The 18,375-nt window shown below is 45.2% G+C and overlaps 1 protein-coding gene across 15 annotated transcripts in view; it reads right to left on the bottom strand.

Moving 5' to 3' along the window:
• PPP1R12B (protein phosphatase 1 regulatory subunit 12B) overlaps window positions 1-18,375 on the bottom strand; it is a 201,208-nt gene that overhangs the window by 85,499 nt on the left and 97,334 nt on the right. For 12 of the 15 annotated variants that reach the window (XR_003430659.1, XM_027096046.1, XM_027096044.1 and 9 more), the window contains 5 exons: window positions 15,333-15,423; window positions 6,213-6,416; window positions 2,401-2,590; window positions 2,202-2,314; window positions 1,166-1,207 (listed from right to left, as the gene is read on the bottom strand). Coding sequence is in view for 14 of the 15 variants with exons in the window: in XM_027096046.1 (XP_026951847.1) it covers window positions 1,166-1,207; window positions 2,202-2,314; window positions 2,401-2,590; window positions 6,213-6,416; window positions 15,333-15,423 (640 nt within the window). In the remaining variant the exon portion in view is untranslated. Of the gene's footprint in view, window positions 1-1,165; window positions 1,208-2,201; window positions 2,315-2,400; window positions 2,629-6,212; window positions 6,417-15,332; window positions 15,424-18,375 lie in introns of those variants that run through there. The other 3 variants (XM_027096045.1, XM_027096049.1, XM_027096053.1) reach the window with 3 other exon arrangements.

The following is an 18,375-nucleotide window of genomic DNA, read 5'->3' as shown; positions in this document are numbered from 1 at the left end:
ACCAAATCCCTTCCTTCTTGAAAAATGGTACTAGGGACTTCCCTGGTGGTCCAGTGGTTACAACTCGGCGCTTTCACTGCCGTGGCCCGGTTTGATCCCTGGTCAGGGAACTAAGATCCTGCAACCTGTGTAGTGAGGCCAAATAAACAAACAAACAAAAACGAAACAAAACAAAACAAAAACCAAAGAAAAATGGTACTAATGATACTAGAAAAGCATTAACTTTCTATCACATGTGAGTGGCTTACAGGAACCTGGAGCTTCAGGAAAGCTGGCCTGGGGTGCCCACAGCAGAGAAGAGCTGGGTGCCAGGCCTTAAGGGGTCTGGTTACACAAGAGCCAAGGAGCTAAACCTTATTTCAAAGTCAAATGTAAGTGACTTCTGGACTGTTCACACTATTCACTCTTGTGTTTCTCTCTGTTAGCGTGGAGAGGAGGTAGATCCATGAGAAACAGTATCACTCTTCACTTTTCTTCCCAAGATTTCAAAGTACTTCATACCATCCAATAGCACAACAGAGAAAAAGAGCCCGAACTGTGTTAGAACCTGGCAGGAGGCACTGAAAAATGCAGGAAACTCGTTCAAGAACATGGGCATTGTTACACCATTTAAGAAAACGGGGGACTTCCCTGGTGGCGCAGTGGTTAAGAATCTGCCTGCCAACGCAGGGGACACGGGTTCCATCCCTGGTCCAGGAAGATCCCACATGCCACAGGGCAATTGAGCCCATGCGCCACAGCTACTGAGCCTGCGCTCTAGAGCCCACGAGCCACAACTACTGAGCCCGCGTGCCACAACTACTGAAGCCCGTGCACCTAGAGCCTGTGCTCCACAACAAGAGAAGCCACCTCAATGAGAAGCTTGCGCACCGCAACGAAGAGTAGCCCCCGCTCGCCGCAACTAGAGAAAGCCTGCGCACAGCAACGAAGACCCAACGCGGCCAAAAATAAAATAAATAAACCAATTTAAAGAAAAAGGAAAGAAAACAGTATACCAGCGAGCACCCGTCCCATCTTGCAGAGGAGCGTCCACCTCCAAACTCTCCCTGGACCCAAGTCTGCACAGAGCCTGCTCTTCCTTCTGTTAACTGTGTGCACGCGAGCAGGGATGAGCCCTACGGGGACGCTGAGCCCCACGGCGGCAGCCTCACTGCTGGTTGCTTACCCACGCTGCTTTCACCTCTTCCGAGACATCAGTTTCATCTTCCTGGAAAGGGAGAAAGAAAAAAGACAAGAGGATCACGGTCACAGGCATCCCTGGAGGCAACAAGGTCAGCCCCATCAATTATGCACCTGGGCAGTGAGGGCTGACGGCCAAGGGCACTGTCACTGCTGCTTTTAGCAGCAGCTCAGGAGCACCACTTGCTGTCAAAGAGCCCAATGAACCTGGCAGGAAAAGGAGAATCTTTAAGACAGACGGACCTCACTTGGGCTTTGTCAGTAGCTGTCAGCCCATTTGGTCCTATAATAATCAAACACTTTCGCCTAGTAGTCTCTAACAGGCGACCATCATTGTCTCATTTCTTGTCTCACTGAATGGTCCATCTAATTCCAAATGAGTCACTAGTGACCAGGGACCTGACCTTGGCCACCTGACTGTTAAATGCCAGTGACAAGGCTGAGTGAGCAGGGTACAGACCAGAGGGGAAGGAAAGAACTGAGTGTGTGCTCGTCATCAGGAGGCACAGCAGCCCCGTCTTCATTTCAAAGCCAAAGTCAAGCTGTTTTATAGCACTTGTTCCTTTTTTTCTCCAAAAGAGTAAACCTGAGTCAGATGAAATTCTGAAGTGCTCGAGATTCTGGCAGTGCCCCTGACATACTTGGTTAGCACCTGCACACACACGACGCTGAGGTACTGCTGACTCGCCACGGGACTCTCAGGGGCCGCTGGGGGGCTGCTAAGTCTGAGCGGCTTACGCACTTGTATTTGTTTGCACGGCTGCTGTAAATTCCCCGCTTATTTGCTGCCTGCCTCCCGTGTGCTCGGCACTGCCCTAGGCCCTGGGCGTCCCAGCCGGAACATTCCAAATGAGTCCCACACTAGTGGAGTCTTTCTTCGGCTGCTCTTTTTCTCAGGGATGCCTCCTGACAATCTGCGCGATTCAGGGCCCCGTGTGGAACTCTTCCTTTTGAGCCCGACACGCAGGACGGCGGGCAGCACAGCGTGATGCGAGATGTCCCAGCACAGACAGCCCACTTACATCCTTCGTCCAGAAGTTGATGCCTGTGCCTCTCCGTCGCTCCTTGGGCCGCCTCCTCTCACGAATGGACAGCCTGTTAGACGACTGATCACCCAAATCTGCTTCTTCGCCCTCTGGTCAGAGAGAAAACAAAGCATGGATCTTAAGAACCTGGGGCACGTGCACTGGAGGAGGGTGCGGTTTCTGAAGCTCGACCTACCGTTTTTGTCCATTTCCTTTGCCCCTGCAGGGCTGGCGGGGGGCTCTGAACTCTCTGAATCAGGGGCTGAAGACCTACCCGTCCGGAGCAGGTAGGAACTGGTGTAGAGGGAGGGTCTCGGGGCAGGAGGTGACACTGGTGTCATGGGTTTGTCTGGCTGAGCCGGAATCCTCAGGCGACGATACACAGGCTGGAACAATCCACATGATGAGATGTCAGAGGTCAAGTCTAACCAAAGGGTAAGGACAGCACGTTTATTAAAAATGGGCTTTTCTATATCAAGAGGCTTATAAGTAATTAGCCAGATAGGAAAGAGTTCTAGACGCCTGCTCTGAAGATGCTACAGGCTGACAGCAGTCCAGGACAGCTCTTCCTAAACTGATCAAAGGGCACTAGGGGGCACCAACCTTGGTTATAAAAATTCCTTTGATTGTGCACCGCAAATAGGAAGGATGATGGCCTTTTTAAGATGGCGCACTGAAAGGTAAGGTTTACGTAGGAAACGAAGAAGCTCAGGAATGTGAAGAAACAATGCAGGAGTTATCTGAAGACAGACCAAATCTGAGCGTTCTACCAACCTGCCATCACTAGGCTTACTGACACTTCTGAAAAATTCCCGCTTTCTGAGACTTCCCTGGCGGGCCAGCGGTTAAGACCACGTGCTTCTACTGCAGCGGGCACAGGTTTGATCCCTAGTTGGGGAACTAAGATCCCGCATGCCACACCAAATAAATAAAAATTAAAAAAAAAATTCCCACTTTCCCTTTTGAACTTTTTTTTTCCTTGAGAGTTAGGACAGACACAGCTTGACAATAAACCTTAATGTGGCTTGTTGAACATGCAGAGATAAAGAAATTCTTACTACAGGCAGAGACTGTATAAATTTGTTTATAAATTATAGAGACAGAAGCAATAAAATATAGTCAGCTTGGGAGTCTGAGAGAACGTGGCTCCAATTCCAGCTTGAAGGAGCTGTGTGACCTGAAGTACGTGACTTGAGTTTTGATCTCTGCTTCCTCACGTATAAAACAGGGATAATAATATCTTCCTCAGAGAGGGCTGTGAGGATTAAATGAGAATGTATGTTATGTGCTTACAATGGTCTCTAGTATGTAATAAGTACTCAAAAAATAGCCGATAAAACAAATGAAACGAACAACAGAACCTCAGTTAGTTTATGCAGCCTAGCCATTCAAAGTTAGAGCAAGAAGACTTTCTTCTCCCGTTAATTATGTTGACCATAAAGTTTATCATCCCAGCTAGGACATTTCTGAGAGTGAAAAGGAACAGTACTGATAATTACCCAGAGATAAAAGCTGTCACTGGAACAATCTTAGGTAAGCCAGGAGTTATGATCACCTTAAATATAACCCTATAACTCTGACTACCAACTGCAATTGAGAAATGGACCGTAAGTCAAAACGTCTACCCCAAAGTGACAGCTTGTGGCCGAGAATAAGGGTGCTCTGTGAGTGCTTGGGTCTGCAGAAGTTTGTAGAACAACGTACTAGTGGTGAGGAGGGCAAGCTGCGGCGCCAACGCCTTGCTCCACCTCTGCTTTTTTTTTCTAGTAAAATATTTTATTTTATAATACTGTACCATCAAATTAAAAGTCAAAATAAGCGTTCACCCAACTGCCTAAATGGTTATTACATATACGTATATATTTGGTTGAAAAGGGAGAGAGAAAAGAGGAATTTGAAGGCTAAAATAAACAAATGGGACCTAATGAAACTTAAAAGCTTTTGCACAGCAAAGGAACCCATAAACAAGACCAAAAGACAACCCTCAGAATGGGAGAAAATATTTGCAAATGAAGCAACTGACAAAGGATTAATCTCTAAAATTTACAAGCAGCTCATGCAACTCAATAACAAATAAACAAACAACCCAATCCAAAAATGGGCAGGAGACCTAAATAGACATTTCTCCAAAGAAGATATACAGACTGCCAACAAACACATGAAAGAATGCTCAACATCATTAATCATCAGAGAAATGCAAATCAAAACTACAATGAGATATCATCTCACACCAGTCAGAATGGCCATCATCAAAAAATCTAGAAACACTAAATGCTGGAGAGGGTGTGGAGAAAAGGGAACCCTCTTGCACTGTTGGTGGGAATGTAAATTGGTACAGCCACTATAGAGAACAGTACGCAGGTTCCTTAAAAAACAACAAATAGAACTACCATACAACCCAGCAATCCCACTACTGGGAATATACCCTGAGAAAACCATAATTCAAAAAGAGTCATGTACTACAATGTTCATTGCAGCACTATTTACAATAGCCAGGACATGGAAGCAACCTAAGTGTCCATCAATAGATGAATGCATAAAGAAGATGTGGCACATATATACAATGGAATATTACTCAGCCATAAAAGGAAACGAAATTGAGTTATTTGTAGTGAGGTGGATGGACCTAGAGTCTGTCATACAGAGTGAAGTAAGTCAGAAAGAAAGACAAATACCGTATGCTAGCACATATATATAGAATCTAAAAAAAAAAAATGTCATGAAGAACCTAGGGGTAAGACAGGAATAAAGACACAGACCTACTAGAGAATGGACTTGAGGATATGGGGAGGGGGAAGGGTGAGCTGTGACAAAGCGAGAGAGAGGCATGGACATATATACACTACCAAACATAAGGTAGATAGCTAGTGGGAAGCAGCCGCATAGCACAGGGAGATCAGCTCGGTGCTTTGTGACCGCCTGGAGGGGTGGGATAAGGAGGGTGGGAGGGAGGGAGACGCAAGAGGGAAGAGATATGGGAACATATGTATATGTATAACTGATTCACTTTGTTATAAAGCAGAAACTAACACACCATTGTAAAGCAATTATACTCCAATAAAGATGCAAAAAAAAAATGAAAAAAAAAGTACATCATCATCATCGTAGTAGTTAAGATTTGCTGAACACTTAATGTGTCAAGCACTATACATGTATTACCTCACAAGGAGTACCCTCTATTATAAGCTCTGTTTTTACAAATTAGGAAGCTATGTAAAACAAGGTTAAATAAATTACCCAAAGCCATACAGCTAGTTAGTTAAGGATACTGCGGTTTGAACCCAAATAGTCTAACACCAGAACATACACAGATAGGCAGACACACACACAAATCAATATTATTATTATTTTCGTCGCGTGGCTTGTGGGATCTTAGTTCCCCGACGAGGTATCGAACCTGGGCGGCCAGCAGTGAAGGCGCCAATTCCTAACCACTGGACCGCCAGGGAAGTCCTTGACCTCTTCCTAGCCGTGCAAAATGCTGGGCAGGTTACTTAACCTCTCTGTCACTCCACTGACTCATATTTTAAGAAGGAATAATAATACTTACCTCAGAGGGTTGTTGTGAGGATTAAACAATTTAATACACATATTGAAATTGTTAAAATTGTGCCTGGCATAAACTAAATAATAAATGCTTATACTTCTATTTGCATTTTTTTTATGCCAAGATCTCTCTTTTCAGGATAGAAAGACACATTTAGTTAACCAAAAGTATGGTGGTAATCATTTCACAAAGTGTACACACATCAAATCATGTTGTAACATTACATGTCCATTACATCTCAATAAAACTGGAAAAAAGCGCATTAGTTAACTCCCAGAGGAAAAAATTGATCACTTAAGGACTAACATCCTCTGAATTCTTTCAGTTACACAGGTCTGCCAACTAAAGATGCACGTAAACAGCGTGTTCTATGAGGCATCCCCTGCAGAGTAGGACAGTTCTGGAATTATCAGTGGGGAGGAGACTCCCCCAGCCACCTGCTTTCAGCACGGAGAGCTCACCTGATCCTCCAGACTCCGGTCCCAGGGCTGGCGGCTCTCCCCAGCTTCCTCTGCAGGGGCTGCCAGGGGCTCATGCTTCTGGGCGCTGCCGTCGAGCCCTCTGGGGCCCACGGGCTTCGGGCTGGGCTGTTCCTGAGCCTGACGCTCTGACCTCGACCGGCTGAACGTCCTTTCTGCTTCCTGGAGATCCGTCAGGGTTACACCCTGGGAAAATACCACAAGGTCAGAGAGGTTTCACCCTAAGCATGGAATAACGCCCCGTGAATAAGCAGGGAAACTCTGTAAAGATCTAATGGTACCGAATTCCAAATGAAGCTCCCGAAATGTGTGAGGCCGCTTCAAGCAATATACGCTGAAAACAAACACCTCAGTACGCAGAGGCCCCAGGCCTGAGCCTAGATACACTTCAAACACAATACTTGAGCGTTTCCTGCTTGAGTTCCAGAAACAGGGCAGCACTGATGCCCGCCCGCTGCCTCCACACCCATGGTTCTCACGTCTCCACCTGGACGCTCCCGACCCCCCAAGAGCACGCAGCCACCAACAGAGACTGTCCAGCAGATACAAGGAAAACTTAAGTTTACGCACAGAAAGAAGAACCAGGCTCAAAATGGTGACAATTCAGAGCCAGGCTAGAACCACCACCAAAACCAAAAACCAAACCCACACAAACAAACACAAAACCGACCCTGAGGGAGCCGCCAAGATGCCAGAGCAGGAAGACCCTGAGCTCGCCTCTTCCCAGGGCACCAGGATAACTATGCACAGAACAACTGCTGCCCAGGCCCGACCAGAAGAGATCGTCTACAGCTACAGACGTACGAAAGAACCACCACGAGACGGGTAGGAGGGGCGACGCGCAAATGCTGTGGAGTTCTCCCCCAGGAGCGAGCGGGCTGCTCTGAGCCCCAGCCTGGGGGTCCTGCGCTGGGGGAGACAAGCCCCCAGAGCGTCTGGGTTTGAAGGCCAGCAGGGCTTCCTTTCAGGAGTCCCAGAGGGCTGTGTGGGGATAGAGACCCCACTCTTACAGGGCACACACAAAGTCTCACGTGCTCCACAACCCAGGGCAGAAGCAGTAATTTCAAAGGAGCCTGGGTCAGAGCCACCTGCTGATCTTGGAGAGTCTCCCGGAGAGGCAGGCCTGTGATGCTGGGGACACAGACGCTGGCAGCAGCCACTCTGGGGAGCTGCTTCAACCGCAAGGACACTGGTGCAGGCAGGCACCATCGTGGAGTCCTCCCTCTAGCTTATTACCCTCAGGACCCAGCCCCGCTCATAGCCAACAGAACACAGGCACCAGGAATGGGACGGCCTCAGGCCAAGCAACTAACTAGGCAGGGACACAGGCCCACCCACCAGCAGACAGGCTGCCTTATGACCCCCTGGACACAGCCCTGCCCACCAGAGGGCCCAGGACCCAGCCCCACACACCAGTGCACAGGCACTAGACCCGGGACCACCAGAGACCTGTAGCCAGAGACCCTGGGACCCAGCTCCACCGACCAGTGGGCAGACACCAGCCCCAGAAACCCCTGGGCCCTGGCCCTGCCCACCAGTAAGCCTCCTCTAGCCTTCAGACTAGCCTCACACGCCAATGGGTGGACACCAGCCCCAGGACAATCACAGCCCACAGCCTGCCGTGGGAGGACCCAGTCCATCCACCAGCAGGTCAGCACCAGCCCTGGGGCCAGCTGGGCCCCAGCCCTGCCCACCAGCAGGCCAACACAAGCTTCAGAACACACTGGACCCCACAGCTAGCTGTATCACGAGCCAGCCCCAACGATCAGCAGTCTGACACCAGCTCTGGACCCTGGGGCCCTGCAGCCAGACCCCCAGGACCCCGCTCTGCCCACCAGCAGGCCAGCACTAGCCCCAGGACGTAGCTTCACTCACCAGTGAAGAGGGCGGGCCACAGCCCCACTGACTCTACTCCCAGCGAGCCAGCACTAGCCCTGGGGCCCCCCTGGGTTCCACAGTCGGCCGCCTCATGACCTGGTCACGGCAACCAGCAGCCTCCACACAAGGCAGGGCCTGGCAACCAACCAGCCCACCCACATAGTCAGCCCACCACAACAGAATGACCCACGCAGCCCACAGAGGGGGCACCCCTAGAGCACACAGCTCTGCTGACCAGAGAGGAGCGCACTGCTGGGATGTACAGGACGCCTCCTACAGAAGGCCACTTCCCCAAGGTCAAGAAATGTAACCAACCTACCAGACACATGGAAACACAATGTTATAAACAGCAAGTTAGGCAAAATGAGGCGACAGAAGAACATGTTCCAAATGAAAGAACAAGATGAAACCGCAGAAGAACAACTAAGTGAAGTGGAGACAGGCAACCTACCTGAGAAAAAGTTCAAGGTTATGATCGTAAAGATGATCAAAGAACTTAAGAAAGAATGAACCGAGTGAGAAGTTGTAAGTTTTTAACAAAGAGTTGGACAATACAAAGAACAACCAAACAGAGATGAAGAATACAATAACTGAAATGAAAAATGCACTAGAAGGAATCAACAGTACACTAAATGATACAGAGGAACAGACCAGTGAGCTGGAAGACAGAATAGTGGAGATCACTGGCACCAAACAGAAAAAATATATACATATAAATAAACGAGGACACTATAAGAGACCTCTACGATGACATCAAATGCACTAACAGTCACATCACAGAGGTCCCAAAAGGAGAAGAGAGAGACAGAAAGGGTCACAGAACATATCTGAAGACATAACAGTTGAAAATTTCCCTAACCTGGGAAGGGAAACAGACATCCAGGTCCAGGAAGCACAGAGTCCCAAACGGGATCAACCCAAAGAGGACCACACCAAGACATATTGGAATTAAAATGGCAAAAGTTAAAGACAGAATATTAAAAGCAGCAAGGGAAAAGCAGCATGTTATATACAAGGGAACTCCCATAAAGCTATCAGCTGACTTTTCAGCAGAAACTCTGCAGGCCAGAAGGGAGTGGCATGATATAATTAGACTGATGAAAAGGAAAAGCCTACAACCAAGAATGCTCTACCCAGCAAGGCTCTCATTCAGAGTTGATGGAGAAAGCAAAAGCTTTACACACAAGCAAAAGCTAAAAGAGTTCAGCACCAACACACCAGCTTTACAAGAAATGCTAAAGGTATTTCTCTAAGCAAAAGAAAGGAAAAAGAAAACAAAAAAAGATCACAACTAGAAACATGAAAATTATGAAAGGAAAAATCTCATCGGTAAAGGCAAACATACAGTAAAGGCAGTAAATCAACCAAGTACAAACCTCCTAGAAAGGTTAAAAGACAAAGTAGTAAAATCAACTATATCCACAATAAGAAGTTAAGGGATACACAAAATGAAAGGATATAAAATATGATGTCAAAAACAGTAATCATGGGGGGAGAGAAGGAAAGATGCAGGGTTATTAAAATGTTATTTGAAATTAAAGAGATCAGTGACTTGAAATGTGTGTGTGTGTGTGTGTGTGTGTGTGTGTGTATACACACACACATATACTGCTGTACGCAAACTTCATGGTAATTACAAACCAAAAAATCTATAATAGATACATACACATAAAAGGGAAGGAAATCCAAACATAACACTAAAGAGGGTCATCAAATCACAAGGGAAGAGAACAAAAGAGGAAAGGAACAAAAAAGGACTAAAAAAACAATCCCGAAACAGTAACAAAATGGCAATAAGTACATACATATCAATAACTACTTTATATGAAATGGATTAAATGCTGCAATCAAAAGATGGAGTGGCTGAAAGGATACAAAAACAAGACCCCTATATTGGGGCTGGCCAAAAAGTTCGTTCGGTTTTTCTGTAAGATGTTATGGAAAAACCCGAACGAACTTTTTGGCCCACCCAATATATGCTGCCTACAAGAGACACACTTCAGATCTAAAGACACACACAGACTGAAAGTGAGGGAATGGAAAAAGGTATTCCATACAAATGGAAATGAAAAGAAAGCTGGGTAGCAATACTTATAACAGAAAAATAGACTTTAAAATAGAAACTGTTGGGACTTCCCTGGTGGCACAGTGGTTTAGAATCCACCTGCCAGTGTGGGAGACGTGGGTTCGATCCCTGATCTGGGAAGATCCCACATGCCGTGGAGCAACTAATCCCATGTGCCACAACTACCGAGCCTGCGCTCTAGAGCCCGCGTGCCGCAACTACTGAGCCCACGTGTTGCAACTACTGAAGCCCATGCGCCTAGGGCCCGAGCTCCACAATAAGAGAAGCCACCGCAATGAGAAGCCCACACACTGCAACGAAGAGTAGCCCCCGCTCGCCGCAACTAGAGGAAGCCTGTGCACAGCAACGAAGACCCAACGCGGCCATAAATAAATAAATAAATAGACAAACAAACAAATAAATAATAAAAATAAAATAAAATAAAGACTGTTACAAGAGAAAAAGAAGGACAGTACATAATAATCAAGGGATGAGTCCAAGAAGATATAACAATTGAAAATATATTTGCACCCAACATAGGAGCACCTAAATGAATAAAGCAAATATTAATAGACATAAAGGGAGAAATCAACAGTAACACAAAAATAGTAGGGGACTTTAACACCCCACTTACATCAAAGGGCAGATCATCCACACAAAAGATCAGTAAGGAAACTCTGGCCTTAAATGGCACATCAGACCAGATGGACTTAATATAGAGAGAGAATATTCCATCCAAAAGCAGCAGAATACACATTCTTTTCAAAGGCATATTCTCCAGGATACATCTGTGCTATATCATGGAACAAGTCACAGTGCATTTGGGAAGGCTGCAATCATATCAAGCATCTTTTCCAACCACAAGGCTATGAGACTAGAGATCAACTACAAGAGTAAAAACCACAGAGAACACAAACACGTGTGGCCCAAACAAAATGCTACTAAACAACCAATGGATCACTGAAAAAATCAAAGAAGAATTCAAAATATACCTGGAGACAAATGAAATGAAAACACAGTATTCCAAGATCTTCGGGATGCTGCAAAGCAATTCTAAGAGGGACGTTTATAGCAATACAGCCCTCTCAGGAAACAAGAAAAATCTCAAATAAACAACCTAACCTTAACCTAAAGAAATCAGAAAAAGAAGAATAAACAACACCCAAATTTAGCAGAATTTCTCCTAGGAGAACACATAGGCAGAACACTCTTTGACATAAATCACAGCAATATTTTTTTGGATCAGCCTCCTACGGCAAGGAAACAAAAACAAAAATAAGCAAATGGGACCTAATGAAACTTAAAAGTTTTTGCACAGTAAAGGAAACCATCAACAAAACGAAAAGACAAATGGGAAAGACTGAATGGGAGAAAATATTTGCAAATGATATGACTAATAAGGTTAATCTCCAAAATATATAAACAGCTCATACAACTCAATATCAAAAAAACAAACAAGCCAATTTAAAAATGGGCTGAAGACTTGAATAGACACTTTTCCAAAGAAGACATACAGATGGCCAACAGGCACATGAAAAGATGCTCAACATCACTCATCATCAGGGAAATGCAAATCAAAACCACAGTGAGATGTCACCTCACATCTGTCAGAATGGCTGTCATCAGAAAGACCGTAAATGACAAATGTTGGTGAGAATGCAGAGAAAAGGGAACCCTAGTACACTGCTGATGGGAGTGTACGCTGGTGCAGCCACTGTGGAAAACAGTATAGGGGACCCTCAGTAAACTAAAAATAGAACTAAAATAAACTAAAAATAGAACTAAAAATAGTATGATCCAGCAATTCCACTCCTGAGCATATATCTGAAAAAACCAAAAACACTAATTCGAAAAGACACATGCACCCCAATATTCACGGCAGCATTATTTACAACTGCCAAGATATGGAAGCCATCTAGCTGTCTATCAACAGATGCATGGATACAGAAGACGTGAGACACACACAGACACACACACATATACACATACTCCACATATGCATACATACGTATATGGAGTATTAGCCATTGGCATGAAATTTTGCCATTTGCAACAACATGGATGGACCTGGAGTGTATCACGCTGAGTGAAAAAAGTCAGAGGACAAATACTGTAAGACATCACTTCTATGTGGAATCTAAAAAATAAAATCAACTAGTGAATATAACAAAAAAGACACAGACTCACAGATATAGAGAAAAAAACAGTGGTTGCCAGAGGGAGAGGGAAGGGGGAAGGAAATACTGGGGCAGGGGATTAAGAGGTATAACTTATTATGCATAAAATAAGCTACAAGGATATATTTACAACACAGGGAGTACAGCCAATATTTTATAACTATAAATGGCATATAATCTTTTTTTTTTTTTTTTTTTTTTTGCGGTACGCGGGCCTCTCACTGCTGTGGCCTCTCCCGTTGCAGAGCACAGGCTCCGGATGCGCAGGCCTAGCGGCCATGGCTCACGGGCCTAGCTGCTCCGCGGCATGTGGGATCTTCCCGGACCGGGGCACGAACCTGTGTCCCCTGCATCGGCAGGCGGACTCTCAACCACTGCGCCACCAGGGAAGCCCTAGCATATAATCTTAAAAAATTTTATTCAGTATGATGTACACCTGAAGCTAACAATATTGTAAACCAACTATACCTCCATATTAAAAAATTTTTTAAAAAACCCCACAAGCCCTGAACTAGCATTTCTCTAACATAATTTTGTAACTGTAGGAATCACACAGAGACATTCCACCAATTAAAATTTTCCCCAGGCTCATAGGAGCAGTAGTACAGAAAAAAAGGAAATAATGAGGAGACATCTGCAGGACAAGGGGGAAATGGGTTAGGAAAACAGTGAGTTGATTCTTAACTCAAGTAGTCATATGCTCATGTCCTCAGAAGAGGGAAGTTCCAAAGCCGGAAGGCAACTATTAGCTATTTTGTTCACTCATTCTCTTAATAAAAAGTTACTGCGTTCTTAAGTACTGGAACTACAAAGACAAATCAAATGATTCCTGTACTCAAGAACCATAATCTAATGGAAAAGACATAAGAAAACAGATGAGTGTAATGGAAAGTAAGTATTAAGACAGAAACATATGATCCAGCCTATTCTATTTCTGGGTCTACACCCGAAAGAAGCAGGATCTGATGAGATGTTTGCACACTGATGTTCACAGCAGCCAAAAGGTGGAAGCAACCTAAGTGTCCATCAGTGGATGACGGATGAACCAAATGGGGTCTAAACATACAACAAAATATTATTCAGCCTTACAAAGGAAGGCAGTTCTGACATGTGCTGCCACATCGATGAACCCTGAAGACATTACACTGAGTGAAACGAGCCAGTCACAAAAAAGACAAAAACTGTGTGATTCCACTCGCATGAGCTACCTAGAGTCAAGGTCATAGAGATAAAAAGTAGAGCGGTGTTGCCAGAAGCTGTGGGGAGAGAGGTTCCGTTTGGGGAGACGAAAGCTGTTCTGGAGATGGTGGTGCCGATGACTGCACAGTGACGTGAATGCATGTAATGCCGATGAATCGTATGCTTAGAAATGGCTAGAGTATTAAGTTGTATGTTACGTATCGCCTGCCACAGTAAACCAAACCAAAACAAACGCTTGTCTGGCCCTCGTGGGGGTTACAGCCTCTGGGGAAACAAACCACCATGAAGCACAAGCAGTAACAGCTGTGGCAATGACTACCCAGGACGGCACCTGCCCGACCCTGGAGGGTCAGGAACGACACAAGGGCACTCGGGGGCTACGCATAGGTCCCTCTCTCAGTCCTCAGCTCTCCTGCTTGGCGTCTGTAGCATCTGAAGCTGCGGAGCTTCCCCTCTTCACTGGAGACTGCCGTTCACTCCCTCGGGTACCATCTCCTGGGTGACCCCTCAGCCCTCTGACTGCTCCTCGGTTCTGCTGCCTGGCTCATCCTCCTCTGCTTCCTTGACGCCCAATCACAGCCTCCCTCAACTGTTGCTGCCACATGCGTGTCATCTCCAGCTCAGCTAAGGAACAGCTTCCCATGGGCCTCCAGGCTTCACAGACCACTCCCAGCAGTTCTCTGCACAGCGACTTTTGCAAGATATAACGTAGATCATATCTTCCTTACTTCAAAGCTTCCCCGAGGGACTCCTCTTTTTTCTAACATCATTATTGAAACACAATCCACATAAGATCCGCCCTTTTAAAGAGTACAACTGGCTGTTTTCTAGTATATTCACAGAGCTGTGCAAAATCCCCATCTAATTTCAGGACATTTCATCACCCCAGAAGGAAAGTAACCCCACACCCTTAGTGGTCACTTCCCATTCCTCCCTCTCTCCAGCCCCCAGCAGATACTAACCCACTTTCTATTTCTCTGGATTTGCCTATTCTGGACATGTTCATACAAATGGAATCATGCCAGGTTTCTTTGACGCAGCATAACTTTTTCTTAAGGTTCATCCACACTGCAGCATTGGCATGCGTCAGGACTTCATTTCTTTTTATTCCCAAATCAATGGAAATTTGTGAGGGTTTTTTCCAGTTTTGTTAGCTGCTTCATTTATTTGGTCTGTGCAATGGCCCCGCTTGGGCCCACTGCCCAACACTCGCTGGGGCACCACCAGCCACAGAACTCTGACCTTGACGCTGCAGGGAGCCCAGGGCTCAGCCCTCCAGCGAACCTGCACACTCCACACGTAATCTTGGTCTATACAGCAAGTTAACTCTGGCCAGAGATGACACTGAATTTGGGTCTCTGGCTCCTGTGAATAGTGCTGTTATAAATATCTGTGCAGGGCTTTTCTGTAGAAGCCTGCTTTATTTCTCTTGAGTACACATCCAGGAGCAACATGGCTGGGTCCCGTGGTAACTCTATGGTTAACACTCTGAGATTGTGCCAGACTGTTCTCCTGCAGGAATTAAGGTGTGGGCCTTAAGCACACGTGGAATGATCAGTCTTAGGGAGGGAAGGAGAGAAACCTGCTCTGCGCCTGAAGAACAGAAGCGAGAGGGGGTGTATGGAGCTATGAATTCATTTGATTCTATATAGTGTAAGATTTAACAGGAAAGCTTTCACTACAATGGCTGGAATAAGGCACACATTTTATCACGGTTTAATTGTACTTCCAGTGGAAAGGCACACAGACAAAAAAGGACTTAAACACGGAGGTCACACTCACTTGGGTAGACCTGCGAGTCTGCCGAGCTTGTCTGGAGCGCGCTTTCCGTAACGACTCTGCTTCCTCGTCCCGTACAGGAGTCAGATACGACCTGCGGGGAAGAAGGGTCACAGCAGAGGTAAGGCCCTGGGGGCAGCAGGTGCGTCTGCACACCGAGGGGGTTTCTGTGAGCCAAGGTGAAGTGAGGCCGACTCAACCCGACAGCCTATCGGTGAACATTACATAAGCCAAGACATCATCTGTAAACGTACCAGTGTTCGTGCAGAATCACACCACCTGTAACTGTAAGATGAGAACTTTCTTTCCTCTTTCTCATCCTTAGACTTTTTATTTCGTTTCCTGCCTTCGCGCTCTGGCTAGCACTGATGACAGTCGTTTCCCTGCTTCGCTCCTGCCTTCAGAGAGACAGCTTCTGGCTAAGACCCTGCAGACTCTGCTCCTCAGGTGAAGGCAACTCCTTCCCCGCCCATGGGAGTGCACTAGGAGGGTCTTGCTGTTATTTGTTTCTTCGTTTAATCATTAGTGTGTGAACTTTATCATAGGCTTTTCTTCCCTGTATACTAAGATTATCATTTCCTTCTTTCTTCTGTTAATATGCAGAATTACACTGAACAAGTTTTGAATGATAAAACCACCCTAAATGCTTGGGATAAGCTCCACTTAATCATGATGTATCACCATTTATAGAGGCTTACTTTTTATATAGATTCAGTATTATTTACTTTAGGATTCCTCCATCCGTGTTCATGCAGGAAACTGGCCTGTAATTTTCCCTTGTAACAACCCAGCTAGTCTTGAAATTAAAGTTATGAAAGTTGGGAAGTGTTTTCTCCTTGTCTATTTTCTTTGAGAATCTGTGCAAGACTGGGGTCATTTCCTCCTTAAATAATTGGAAGGGTTCACCAATAGTCATCTGGGTTTAGAGTGTTCTTTATGGGAAGGTTTTAAATAAGGGTTGCAATTTCTTTAATAGAATTAGGCCTATTCAGATGTTCTGTTTAGGTAATATTTGTTTTTCAAGGAATCTTATCTATATTTTCATATTCAGTACCACAAAACGGTTCATAATATCCTAATAATACTTTTTAATTGTCACTGTAATACAAGCATATCTCAGAGATACTGCAAGGTCAGTTCCAGACCACCACAGTAAAGTGAATCTTGCAATAAAGTCAGTCATGTGAAACTTTTGGTTGTCCAGTACATATAAAAATTATGTTTACGCTATACTGTAGTAAGTATGCAATAGCATATCTTAAAAAAACAAGGTACATACTTTAATTTAAAAATATTGCTAAAAATGCTAGCCATCATCTGAGCCTTCAGCAAGCTGTAATCTTTTTGCTGGTGGAGGGTCTTGCCTTGATGTTGCTGGCGACTCGCTGGTCAGGATGGTGGTTGCTGAGGGCTGGGGTGGCCGTGGCGATGTCTTGAAAGAAGACAGCAGTGACGTTTGCCTCACTGACTGACTCTTCCCTTCATGAATGATTTCTCTGTAGCCTGTGATGCTGCCTGATACCATTTTACCCACAGTAGAACTTCTTTCAAGACTGGAGTCAATCCTCTCAAATCCTGCCCCTGCTTTATCAACTAAGTTATGTCATATTCTAAATCCTCTGTTGTCATCTTAATAACCTTCACAGTATCTTCACCAGGAGTAGAGTCCATTGCAAAAAAACACTTTCTTTTTTTCTTTAAATTTTATTTTTTTAATTGGAGTATAGCTGATTTACAACGTGTGTTAGTTTCAAGTGTATAGCAAAGTGATTCAGTTACACATATACATATATCTATCCTTTTTCAGATTCTTTTCCCTTATAGGTTATTACAAAATATTGAGTAGAGTTCCCTGTGCTACACGGTAGTCCTTATTGTTTATCTGTTTTATGTGTAGTAGTGTGTACATGTTGATCCCAAACTCCTAATTTACTCCTACCCTTCCCCTTCGGTAACCATAAGTTTGTTTTCTATGTCTGTGAGTCTATTTCTGTTTTGTATATAAGTTCATTTGTATCTTTTATTTATTTATTTTTTTAAGATTCCACATACAAGTGATATCACGTGGTATTTGTCTTTGTCTAGCTTACTTCACCTAGTATGATAACCTCTAGGTCCACCCACGTTGCTGCGAATGGCATTATTTCATTCTTTTTTTATGGCTGAGTGATATTCCATTGTATACGTGTACCACATCTTCTTTATCCAGTCATCTGTGGATAGACATTTAGGCTGTTTCTATGTCTTCACTACTGTAACTAGTGCTATGAATAAGAAACCACTTTCTTTGGTCACCCATAAGAAGCAACTCCTCATCCTTCAAGTTGTATCATGAGATTGCAGCAATTCCGTCACATCTTTAGGCCCCCATTTCTAATACTATTTCTCTTGCTTCCTCCACCAAATCTGCAGTTACCTCCTCCACTGGAGTCTTGAACCCCTCGAGGTCATCCATGAGGGTTGGAATCTACTTTTTCCAAACTCCTGTTAAGGTGGATATTCTGATCTCTTCCCATGAATCACAAATGTTCTTAATGGCGTCTAGAATGGTGATTCCTTTCCAGAGGGTTTTCAATTGACTTTGCCTAGATCCATCAGAGGAGTCACCAATCTATGGCACCTATAGCCTGATGAAACGTATTTCTTTTTTCATAAATTTATTTATTTATTTTTGGCTGCACTGGGTCTTCGTTGCTGCGCGCGGGCTTTCTCCAGTTGCGGCGAGCGGGGGCTACTCTTCGCTGCGGTGCGCGGGCTTCTCATTGCAGTGGCTTCTCTTTGTTGCAGAGCACGGGCTCTAGGCACGCAGGCTTCAGTAGTTGTGGCAAAAGGGCTCAGCAGTTGTGGCTTGCAGGCTCTAGAGCACAGGCTCAGTAGTTGTGGCACGCAGGCTTAGTTGCTCCGCGGCATGTGGGATCTTCCCGGACCAGGGATCCAACCCGTGTCGCCTGCATTGGCAGGTGGATTCTTACCCACTGCACCACCAGGGAAGTCCCCAAAATGTATCTCTTAAACAATAAGGCTTGACAGTTACTCCTTGACCCAC

This window comes from Aethalodelphis obliquidens, unplaced genomic scaffold (assembly GCF_003676395.1).
Source record: "Aethalodelphis obliquidens isolate GAN/ISIS:26980383/991018 unplaced genomic scaffold, ASM367639v1 scaffold97, whole genome shotgun sequence".
Classification (NCBI taxonomy): Eukaryota; Metazoa; Chordata; class Mammalia; order Artiodactyla; family Delphinidae; genus Aethalodelphis; species Aethalodelphis obliquidens.
The sequence above is the reverse complement of the archived record's forward strand: the minus strand, read 5'-3'. Positions and strand labels throughout refer to the sequence as shown.